Genomic DNA, 12,281 nt, shown 5'->3' with positions numbered 1-12,281 from the left:
ATTCTGTCTTTATATCACACAAATCTGACTTAAAATAATACAAAAAAATCATGTCATGTGCTGCACTACATTTTCTTCATCAGTTTTGTCATCAATTTTTTAAAAATCATATCAAATCTCTATCAGCAATTTTCTTGTATTCATGTTGTTTTTTCTTATTTTAGGGAGAAAAAGCTAAATAATAAGTCAATTTTTTTGTTATTATTTTCACAATTCTGACTTTATTTCTTGCTATTCAAATCTTTATCCAATCTAAATCTTCGCTTCTATCAGCAATTTAATTTTTAATTAGTATTTTTTCCCCATGTTTTAAGCAGAAAATGGAAAGTGTTTAAATATTTGTGGTAAAATAATTGCGTTTCTGGTTAATATTTTCACAATTCTGACTTTATTTCTTGCTATTCAAATCTTTATCCAATCTAAATCTTAGCTTCTATCAGCAATTTAATTTTTATTTAGCTTTTTTTCCCCCATGCTTTAAGCAGAAAATGGTGTTTAGATATTTGTGGTAAAATAATTGCATTTCTGGTTTATATTTTCACAATTCTGACTTTATTTCTTGCTATTCAGTTTTAATTCAGACTTTATATCACACAATTCTGACCTAAAATGCTACCAAACAAATTCAGAATTGTTAGAAATTAAGATAGTCATGCACTGCACTAAACTGTCTTCGTCAGTGTTTGCTCTAAATGAAAATGTCTACTTGAAGCAATTTTTTATAATATCAAATCTAAATCTTAGCTTCTATCAGTTATTTTTTCATTCCACATTTTTTCCCCTCATTTTAAGCATGAAAATAGTAAGTGTTTAGATATGTGTGAGGGAAAAATAAATGATAATCACATTTCTGGTTTAGAAATCTGACTTTATTTCTTGCCATTCAGTTTTTTTTCTTAAAATTCAGACTTTTTATTACACAATTTTGACGTACAATAATAAAAAAATCAGAATTGTTAGATATTTAGATATTATTCATGCAAGACACTCAATGTTCTTCATCGGTGTTGTCATCTAAATGTAAATGTTTACTTGAAGCTAATTTTATTAATTGATATAAAATCTTTATCAAATCTAAATCTTAGCTTCTATCAGCAATTTATTTTTAATTCCACACTTTTTCCTCATTTTAAGCATAAAAAAGAAAGTGTTTAGATATTTGAGTGGGGAAAAAATGAGTGATATTTTCACAATTCTGACTTGCCATTCAGTTTTTTCTTCTTAAAATTCAGACTTTATATCACACAATTCTGACCTAAAATAAGACGAAAAAAGTCAGAATTGTTAGATATTCAGATATTATTCATGCATTACACTGAATTTTCTTCATCAGTGTTTGATCTAAATGAAGATGTTTACTTGAAGGGAAAATTTTAAATATCAAATCGTTGTCAAATCTAAATCTCAGCTTCAATCAGCAAATTTTTTATTCCACATTTTTCTCATTTTAAGCATAAATTGGTAAGTGTTTAGATATTTGTGGGGAAAAAATAAATGAAAATTGCATTTCTGGTTCATATTTCCACAATTCTGACTTTATTTCTTGCCATTTTTTTTTTCTGAATTCAGACTTTATATCACACAAATCTGACTTAATATCTTACAATTCAGATTTTTTCTTTTGGTATTATTTAAAGATCATAATCATGCACTACACTAAATGTTCTTCGTCAGTGTTTAATCTAAATGAAGACGTTTACTTGGTGAAAATTTTAATGATAACAAATCTAAATCTTAGCTTCTATCAGCATTTTTTTTATTCCACATTTTTCTTATTTTAGGGGAAAAATGAATGATAACTGCATTTCTGGTTAATATTTTCAAAATCCTGACTTTATTTCTTCCCACTCAGTTTTTTTCTTAATTTAGACTTTATATCACACAAATCTGACTTAAAATTCAGACTTTATATCACACAATTCAGAATTAATATCTAATAATTCAATTTTTGGGGGGATTATTTTAAGAATAAAACAGAATGCCAAGAAATGGTCAGAATTGTGAAAATATAAACCAGAAAAGAAAAAATGCTGATAGAAGCTAAGATTTAGATTTGACATCATTAAAATGTTTGCTTTAAGTAAACATTTACAATTAGATCAAACACTTGACCAAGAACAATCTGTGTAGTACATTATTAATATCTTAAAATAATACCAAAACAAGAAATAGTTAGAAAATTAAGATATTAATCATGCACTGCACTACATTTTCTTGGTCAGTGTTTGATCTAAATGTAAATGTTTACTTAAAGCACATGGGAAAACTAAGTTGCTGTTGGAAGTGGTGTTAGTTTGGCCAGCAGGGGGTGCTTAACCTGCAGTCTTTGTGTGTCCTAATGCCCCAGTATAGTGAAGGGGACACTATACTATCAGTCAGCGTCGTCTTTCAGATGAGACGTTAAACTGAGGTCCTGACTCTCTGTGGTCGTTAAAAATCCCATGGCACTTCTCGTAAAGAGTAGGGGTGTAACCCCGGTGTCCTGGCCAAATTCCCTCCATCATGGCCTCCCAATCATCCCCATCCACCGAATTAGCTCTATCACGGTCTCTTCACTCCACCTGTATCTGGTGTGTGGTGAGCGCACTGGCCCTGTTGTCCTGTGGCTGTCGTTGCATCATCCAAGTGGGTGCTGCACACTGGTGGTGGAGTGGAGAGACCCCCCTCATGATTGTGAACCATTTTGGGTGTATGGTCATACACAATAAATGCACATTATATTAAGCATAAAGGGTAAGTGTTCAGATATTTGTGGGTGGGGGGGTAATTGCATTTCTGGTTTATATTTTCACAAATCTGACTTTATTTCTTGTTTTTTTCTTGTATTTTCTTAAAATTCAGACTTTATATTACTAAATCTGACTTGATATCCAACAATTCTGAATTAACTTTAAATTCTTGCTTGCAAGTCTGAGTCTATATAGTCTTTTCCAATTCTAACCTGTCATAGTATCTTAGGTTTTGACTTTACATCTCAGAACTCATTAATTCATCAACACATATCACAAATCTCATCACTTACATCTCACAAATCAAATTCATTTTAAGATTCTTCTTAGAGAAAAGACTTCGTGTATATCGGGGTGTCCAAACTGTCCTGGAGGACCTTCAACACACCTGCCTGAAAGTTTCCAGTACGCCTAGAAAGAGCTTGATTAGCTGGATCAGGTCTGTTTAATTGGGTTTGGAAATAAAATATGCAGGACACAGGCTCTCCAGGACCAAGTTTTGACACCCCTGGTATAGTATTTTATTATTATAATTTCATCGTCCATGTCGTAGTTTCTTAACTTTCGACTTTACATCTCAGAACTCATTAATTCATCAACAAATCTCAAATCTCATCATTTATATCTCGCAAATCAAATTCATTTTAAAGTTCTATTTAGAGAAAAGACTTTGTGCATATCAGGAGTGTCTAAACTCAGTCCTGGAGGGCCGCTGTCTTGCTTAGTTTAGCTCTAACGTCCTTCAACACGCCTTTCTGGAAGTTTCTAGTTCACCTAGAAAGAGCTTGATTAGCTGATTCAGGTGTGTTTAATTGGGGTTGGAACTAAAATATGCAGGACACCGGCCCTCAAGGACTGACTTTGGACACCGCTGGTTTAGTATTTTATAATTATGATTTCATCGTCGGTGCCAGTGGTGTAGTGGTTAGTGCGTCGACACATGCACTCCGGTGCTCACGGCAACCCAAGTTCGATTCCCGCCTCGCAGTCCTATGCCAATCCTTCCCCCTCTCTCTGCTCCCCACGTTTTCCTGTCAACAATCTCTACTTTCCTGTCCATTAAAGGTGAAAACCCAGAAAAAATAATAATTATAATTTTATCTTCCATGTCGTAGTTTAAGTTTCGACTTTACATCTCAAAACTCGTTAATTCATCAACGCATCCCACAAATCTCATCATTTATATCGCCACAAATCGAATTCATAAAATTTTATTTAGAGAAAAGATGTATAGTATATATAAGGGGTGTCTAACTCAGTCCTGGAGGGCCGGCGTCCTGCTTAGTTTAGCTTTAACGTCCTTCAACACACCTTTCTGGAAGTTTCTAGTACACCAAGAAAGAGCTTGATTAGCTGGTTCAGGTGTGTTTAATTGGGGTTGTAACTAAAATATGCAGGACACCGGCCCTCAAGGACTGACTTTGGACACCCCTGGTTTAGTATTTTATAATTATGATTTCATCTTCCATGTCATAATTTCTTAGATTTCGACTTTACATCTCAGAAATCTAATTTTAATTTAGTCATTTCTGTATTTACATCTCAAAATTCAGACTTTTCCCTCCTCAAAATTCCAGTTTAACTGCTTTCAATTTTCTTCATTTCTTGCTTTTTTGGATTTCATAACTTGTTTTCTCAGTATTGTGGCATAAAGTAAAAGTAAATTTTGTTTGATACAAGATATTTGTACAGGTTAAAAGCACTGAGGAAGAAAGACTTTATTATTTTGCAGTGTTTACTGAAGTTTTACTCCCGAATCGTTGATCCTGGAAGATCTTTTTGCTTATTTTGGACATGAAGATTTTTGTGCTCAATAGATGCTGATTCTAAATCAGACTCAACCCCACACAGTCTCTTCTCAGGGATTCAGAACAATGCACTGAATGTGTTTCCCTTACCTGGATAACTGGATGGATTTAATCAGCTTTTACTGGAGCGTAGATTGAGATGTCAGACCATTTTTTATATGCATATATATATTTATACACTAAACCTAGTATCCTTTCTGTTTTCTTTTATCTCTTTGACTTGAAATGTGTTTTATATTATCATTTAATACCAGTGAATCCATTCTCTACAGCACATTTTGTCAATGGTGTTTTTGAAACCCAGCTGGATTTATGTGTACATACAATTCTGGAATGTGTTTACAGGAGGGAATAAAGCCTCTTTAGTAGATCATGTTCAATTACAGTCAACCACAGACACAGTGTAGTATGCTTGGAAGTATTTTATTGAAGCTGAGGCTACACAGGACAGAATAACCATCACCATGAAACAATGATTATGAAAGAATTAACAGAACTTGATTAAGATTAATGATCATCGAGTAAAACAGTTGTAAATCTCTCAAAGATCAAAGAAAAATCACTGGCATTTCATCATAATGGAAGACAATTGCGCTAATAAAGCCTCGTCACAGTTGTCTTAAATCATGATTGAATGCGCTGTGAGACGCTTGAAGGTTTACAGGTTGAAGTGAAACTAACAGATGCGTTTAAATTCAGCAGATCGGTTTAGGGGGAAGCACTTTCTATTCCGTGGAGCCTTGTCGTTTGGGTAATCGATGGGGTTTTTAGTGCTGTTTGACAACCATGTTGGTGAATCCGTGCACCTGAGTGAGCTGAGGACAGTCGAATGATGCCAGCAGTTTCTGTGGGCCGTGACACATGGGAATGAATTTCTCAGTCAGGGACACGGTGGCATGTCCGGCGATGTCACTGAGAAAGAAAACAGAAAGATTATTAAATATATTACTAGAAGCAGAATATTCATATTTGACTATTTGTAGTTTAATCTCTTTTACATTTATTTTTATATTGTATTTTATATATTTATTACATATTAATCAATCATGTAGTGATATAATAGAAGAGCTTTTCTTTACTATTTAATATTTTAATACTCTGTCTCACCCATAGTTGATAATTCTAGGATGTGGCAGTCCGAGTCCCACAAAGCGGAAAGCAGCGTTCCTCAGGACGCAAGACAGTGGGTTCTGGAAGGTGACTTTGACGGCCACTTCTTGACCCACAACAGCATCACATGCAGGCTGAGGAGAAGCATAAACAAGCCACATTTTAGCATTAAAATCCAACTGATTTAAGGATTAGGTGGTAAGGGTAGCTTTAGACCAGCTGAATCTAATGTTATTACTCGATTGAATGGTCAGTGAAGTTATCAGCTGATAGATATGGGCCAGTAGGGGCCTTCTGTGCCTACTGGTAGACTCAGAAGGCTGTTACCATCCATTCACATGATTAATCAGCTATAGATCACTTATATTACATTTATATTTTTTTATGTATTTGCCATAATTGTATTTTCTTAATGTCTACCCCTACCCTAAACCCAACCGTCACTGATGTAAAAACAGATCTGGAGTTATGTCTATTAGTATAGCTGATTAACCATGTGGATGGATGATAACAGCCTTCTCAGCCTACCAGTAAGCACCATGGACCATATCTATCGGATGATACACTCATTCCATCGAGTGCTAACATTTGAAGCGGGTGTTCAGACTCACAGCGAGAACCAGGTCAGGAGTGCGCAGTCTGAAGTTGTACTGGGTGGCCAGAATCTGCTTGGTTTGAGCCACGTGTCCAAAGAGGTTGAGCATCAGTGGAGCGTGATCCACCAGGTGCTCCTTATACTCATCATAACTCAGGGTCCATTCCAGAGGTTTGCCTATGGTGGAGAACAAGACACAAGTTCTTTCATTAGCTTTCATTTTTACCTGAGTGGCACTGTTTGTTTAAACAAACTTGGTCTCTTCTCACATTCAGAAGGCTTGAGCTCAATGCATGTCTGGTCTCTCTTCAGGTAGGTCCTCCTCACTCCGGTGTAGTACATGGCTGCAGCATGGCTGTAGAGGGTGACGCTACGAGGCTGGTTGCATTTGTTTCTTAGGTTAATACAAACCACAGCATCTCTGCCGACACATGGTCCATCTCCCTTCAGGTTGACTTCACAGACGACATCTTCAGCGCAGGGCAGAGGGTAATTGATTCTCCTACAGCCGTGGCGAAGAGCAGTTTCCAGAGCAGTGCACCTATCCTCAGAACCTGAAATGGGAGGAAAAATTAAGACTCCAAACTATTATTTGGAGTTGGCCAAATCTGATACATGAATGTGTTTTTACCACATGGGTGTTTGTAGAGGTTTGTGATGTCAAGACGTTGATCTGATCCGATAGCCTTGGTGCTGATGCAGTGACCGACTACATCCTTCTCAACATGGACAACACCGAATGTACCATCACACTTGCGCTGCCAGTACACCTTATCATTGTTCACCTAGAGACCCAACAGGAATCGTTAGTCAAGAAAGGCATTCTGTCAAACAAAAATCAAGTCAATTAACGCACTTCTGCAAAGAGGAAGGGCACGTCGTGCTTCAAGAAGGTCTGTCCACTACGGATTGCAGCTACTGAGGTTGGTCCGCAACGGAAGAAGCCCTGGTGGGTCAGCTGAGGAGTGGAGTCAATGGCCTGCCAACCTCCAAAACCAGTGGGCAGATCTGGACGGGTCATCCAGGCCTCATTCCACACATGGTAGTTCCTATATGAAAAAAAAGATGATTTAACTTCCTGCTCATTCAACCCTTGGTGCTAAATGCTAAAGATGCCCACCAGATTGGATTGGCGTTCATGTGATCAATCAGCTGAAACTTCTCATCCAGATAGACATCAGATGTCAAGCACATGTCAGTGTCGTGAGCAGAGCAGAAGTTTGAGACTGGACGAGTGGGAATACCCAAACATCTCAACACTAAGAGAATGAAAGAAGAATATAGAATAAGACTAGAGAGAGATGGTTCACTTGCATTACTATGAATGGGGATTGGGTAGTGCTCAACATAGCTGGCACAATGAAGGAAGTCCAGCCTTGCAGTCAGATTAGCCAGTCAATCTTTATAGCTTTGTTTTTTTACAGGTTCAATTACTTGCCAATTTTAGTGCAGTATTTGGAGAAAACTAGGAATAACACGTTTAAATGTAATTAGAACTTGAGCAACAAAAGTAATACGACTGGTCACTTCAGATTTTGTTGTTGATTTGAAAACTTGACTTTGTTTTGGATGAACCTTGCAAATATGGCCGGCAAGTGAACAGACTTTCCTTGAAAGGGACTTTGATTGAATCTACAACCACTTTCCTGAACCTTAAAGATCTCTTACTTGTGTTGGTGACTCCAGCAAAGGCCAAGCTCTGTCCATATCTGACAGGTACTCCTCCACATTTGTAGAACTGCCTCAAGATGGCGCTGCTGCCGCACCAGGATGTTGGAGCGATTCCATCGGTATAGCAGTTCGACCAGTTGCCCATCAACACACCACAGTCTTTTTTGGCAATGACCTGTTAGAGAAGAGAGATGATTGGAAATGTTGAGTTCACATAGCAAGCTCCATTTTTAAAGGACCACTCATTGTTATGGTTTGGTTAGGCTTTCCAAAACCAAACCAAAATGAAGACTCACCATGTCAGACACCACTCTGGAGATGTTAATGGGGTTTCCCCATCCTGAGCAAGGGGCACAACTCTTCTCCAACACATAGAAACATGCGGGCAGGATTCCCTCCTCAAACTGAAAGTCAGACAGCAGGAATTGGAAGTTATGAAAGACTGGAAACCTTCTGTGGTGTAAAGTTTTCCATTACAACATCAATTGTAGGAAGTGTTTTGCAAGTTACTTTTACATAAAGTTGTTTGTTTTACTTAGCAAAACTCTAGTAGTGACATGAATAAAAGTTTGGCTCTCACTTGACCAAAGTTCCATGATTTGCAACCAATCTGGTGCTTGGTTCCATAGTAGATTTTACCAATATCATTCAGCACGTACTCGGCTCTCTCTGTCTCTTCATGCAGGTACACACAGTCCTCTGATAAAGATAACATTGAAGTTTTTAATAAAGTTTCAGTAGTACTATCTTTCATTTATTCTAATGTTCTTTAAATGCGTACCTTTGCACCAGGGGTTAAACAGCATGTAAATGTCATTTTCAGGCACATGTGGCAAGCAGAATCTTCCTGCTGAACAGTGTGTCACAACGCTGAGCTGGTAACGTCCAACGCAAGAGCTTGGGAGAGAGTTCACACACAGTTTGAGTCGGTTCTGGCACCTTTCGACAATCCTTGCACCCCAGCAGTCTTTCTTGAATTCCTCCACAATTGGGACGATCACGTATGTGCCGTCGCGGATTGATGGGATGTGGCCTGCAAAACACGCAAGAACAAAACAATTCCGGTGAGGATACAAATACTTGCTGCAGATCATCCGCATTTCCTCTGTTGGTTGTAACTAACCAAGTTTGAGCTCAAGGTGAAGCTTGTCACAGCTGGGATTGAAAGGACGGCACAGATCAACCCACATATTGAAACACTGTCCTCTACGGACGATGAGTTTCTCCTCATGGAAGAAGTGCGTGCGGTGCTCCATACGATTAGGTCCAGTCCTGCATGACAGGAGGTCAACCTTGCTCACACGGAGGAGAGCTTCTGAGAAAGCAAAATAAGCAGGTCAGGCATTGACACGCATTCAATTATTATAAGTAAAGCTGACGAGCATTGCAGGACGAACTCTTACCGTCAGTTGCACAGACTCGCTTGGTTGTGCAGTCATCAATGCACTCCCTCGTAACAACTTGCCTAGACTCATAATCGCGGTAAGAGTAGGTAGAGCATGGAGTGGCACAAGGGTTAACGCATGGGTTAACGCAGGTGTCGAGACAAGGGTTAACGCATGATTTAACATACGGGGTGGTGGTGCATGGGTTAACACAACGGTTAGCATATGGGTAGCCGTAGTTGTAGCCACAGTTGTAACCATAGGGGTAGCCATAGTTGTAGCCATAGTTGTGACTATAGTTGGAACCATAGGGGTAACCATAGGAGTAACCATAGGGGTAACCGCAAGGGTCTGCGCAAGGAGTGGCACAAGGATTAATCTTGCCACAAGAACTTGCACATGGGTTATACCAAGAGTTAGCATATGGTGAATAGCATGCTCCCCTCCTGCAGTCGTCGGCCATCAGTTTGATGGGTGTAAAACGGCCACAGAGGTTGTTGTTGTATGGGCTGCATGAGAAAGGCATGCTGGGTGAAAAGAAAAAGATGTTTCATTAGATTGTTGACGATTCATAAATCATATTACCCTAAGACTCTCAAGGCCTTTCTAAAGTTATCAGTGAATTTTAAAAACAATATTTCCTCCACTGACAAAGCCAAACACAGTAGAAGCAGAGTATAAGTTTCACCATTAAACAATGTTTGCACAAGATGTTTTACTTACATGCTTCTAGTTGTTGTCCGTTCAAGAGAAACTGAACCGAGAGCTTGATGTACTGCAGCGAGTGAACAGTAAGTGTGCTTTTACCAGCTGGTTGCTCGTACTGTTGCTAGTCTCTTGGAAAGACCGGGTATTTATACTCCATCTCCATCTCCACCCCGTCCACAGCTCATAACTGAAGAACTGCTTAAAGAAAGACATCAAAGGACTTGAGTCACACATGCTCATTTTAATGGTCTCTTTTAAAGATTTAATTAGACAAATTAACAACTTAGTTTAATTGTTCTGAACTTAGGAAGAGTCATTTGATGGTTATCTTTCAGACTCAGGAGTATCTCCGTTCATTTAATGGAAATAAAAGCAAATGTAGTTTATTTGAGCTCATATGTTATATTCTAAAGTTCTCACAGAAATTGAGATCCCAGAAACTTTATGCATTTAAAAATGTCAAATTACATAAATAAAATAAGTCAATAAGTTATTTAAAATAAGTCTAAACAACACAATTTTTAATTTTTAAGTGGGGACAACTTAATTGTTTTATGTTCAATACACTTACATTTGTAAAAATGCTTGTTTTTACCGATTTGCTGGCTTTCAAACAATTACTCAATTCATTCATTTTCTTTTTGGCTTATTCCCTTTATTAATCCAAGGTCGCCACAGCAGAATGAACTGCCAACCTATCCAGCACTTGTTTTATGCAGCGGATGCCCTTCCAGCTGCAACCTATCTCTGGGAAACATCCATACACACTCATTCCCACTACGGACAATTTAACCTACCCAATTCACCTATACCGCATGCCTTTGGACTGTGAACCCACAGTCGGAGAAAACCCACGCGAACGCAGGGAGAACATGCAAACTTCACACACAAATGCCAACTGACCCAACCGAGGCTCGAACCAGCGACCTTCTTGCTGTCAGGCGACCGCACTACCTACTGTGCCACTGCCTCGCCCAATTCCTTCGTGTTGTCCCAAAACAAATCAATTAAACCAACCTAATCAGTTTTACAAATTTAAGTGTATTTAATGACATAGAACATTATGTAGAGCTGTATAAATGAATACATAGATGCATCTATAGAACAATAGATAGACCGATAACTTGTACATAAAATATATATAACAAAATATAGAATTATAGAATATATAGATCAGTAGATAGACCGATATAATGATATTTAGAAAGATATACAGACGGGTGGAACCACATATAAGAACTACATATAACATCATATGTTTCAAATTATATACTAAAAATATAGGCATTTATTTATATAAAACAAGTCAAATGTAATAGTTTATGCAGATACATTTTGCTTATACTGTAAACAATGCAAACTATTCCTTCATGTTGTCCCAAAACAAATCGATTAAGCTAACTTTATCATCGGTTTTACAAATGTAAGTGTATTTAATGACATGGAACGAGATGTAGTGCTACTGTATATAGATTGATGCATAGATTCATATATAGAACAATAGCTAGATAAATTTATATATAATATACATAACAATATATAGAACAGTAGATAGAACAATATAATAATATATAGAAGAATAAACAGAGAATTATGGACCGGTGGAACCACATACAAGTACCAGGTTTAACATTACTTTCATATATAATGGTTTCAAATTCTATACTAAAATATAGGTATTTATTTATTTATATAAAACGCTAAGTAAAAAGTCAAATTATGCAGACACATTTTGCCTACACTGTAAACAATGCTGGATTTCAATCAATTCCTTCATGGTGTCCCAAAACAAATCAATTAAGCTAACTTAATCAGTTTTACAAATGTAAGTGTATTTAAAGACATAGAACGATATGTAGTGCCATATAGATTGATAGATAGATCCATATATAGAACAATAGATAGATAGATAACTTATATCAAATACATATAACAAAATATAGAATTATAAAACAATATATACATCAGTAGATAGAATGATATATATAGAAGAATAAACAGAATTACGGACGGGTGAAACCATATAGAAGAACCATGTTTAATATTATTATACGTTTCAAATTATATACAAAAAATAAGAGCATTTCTTTATATAAAACACTAAGTTAAAAGTCATAAATTATGCAGACACGTTTAGCTTACGCTGTAAACAATGCTGGCTTTCAAACAATTCCTTCATGTTGTCCCAAAACAAATCTACTAAGCTAACCTAATTAGTTTTACAAATGTAAGTGTATTTAAAGACATAGAACGATTTGTACTGCTATGTAGATTA

The 12,281-nt window shown here is 37.0% G+C and overlaps 1 protein-coding gene across 1 annotated transcript; it reads right to left on the bottom strand.

The window, feature by feature from the left end:
- Positions 1-4,944: 4,944 nt before the first annotated feature.
- On the bottom strand, positions 4,945-10,151 carry tgm1l2 (transglutaminase 1 like 2). Its single transcript, XM_056450030.1, has 14 exons — positions 10,022-10,151; positions 9,317-9,825; positions 9,037-9,228; positions 8,695-8,946; positions 8,494-8,612; positions 8,210-8,317; positions 7,911-8,088; positions 7,363-7,501; positions 7,099-7,291; positions 6,874-7,027; positions 6,512-6,796; positions 6,259-6,419; positions 5,645-5,781; positions 4,945-5,449 (listed from the first exon to the last, which is right to left on the bottom strand). Exons 2-14 carry the CDS (start codon positions 9,822-9,824, stop codon positions 5,305-5,307), a joined length of 2,571 nt encoding a protein of 856 aa, XP_056306005.1. The 5' UTR covers position 9,825; positions 10,022-10,151; the 3' UTR covers positions 4,945-5,304.
- Positions 10,152-12,281: the final 2,130 nt, after the last annotated feature.

Source organism: Danio aesculapii, chromosome 23 (assembly GCF_903798145.1).
Source record: "Danio aesculapii chromosome 23, fDanAes4.1, whole genome shotgun sequence".
Taxonomy (NCBI): Eukaryota; Metazoa; Chordata; class Actinopteri; order Cypriniformes; family Danionidae; genus Danio; species Danio aesculapii.
Note: the sequence above shows the minus strand (reverse complement) of the source record. Positions and strands in the feature narration are given on the sequence as shown.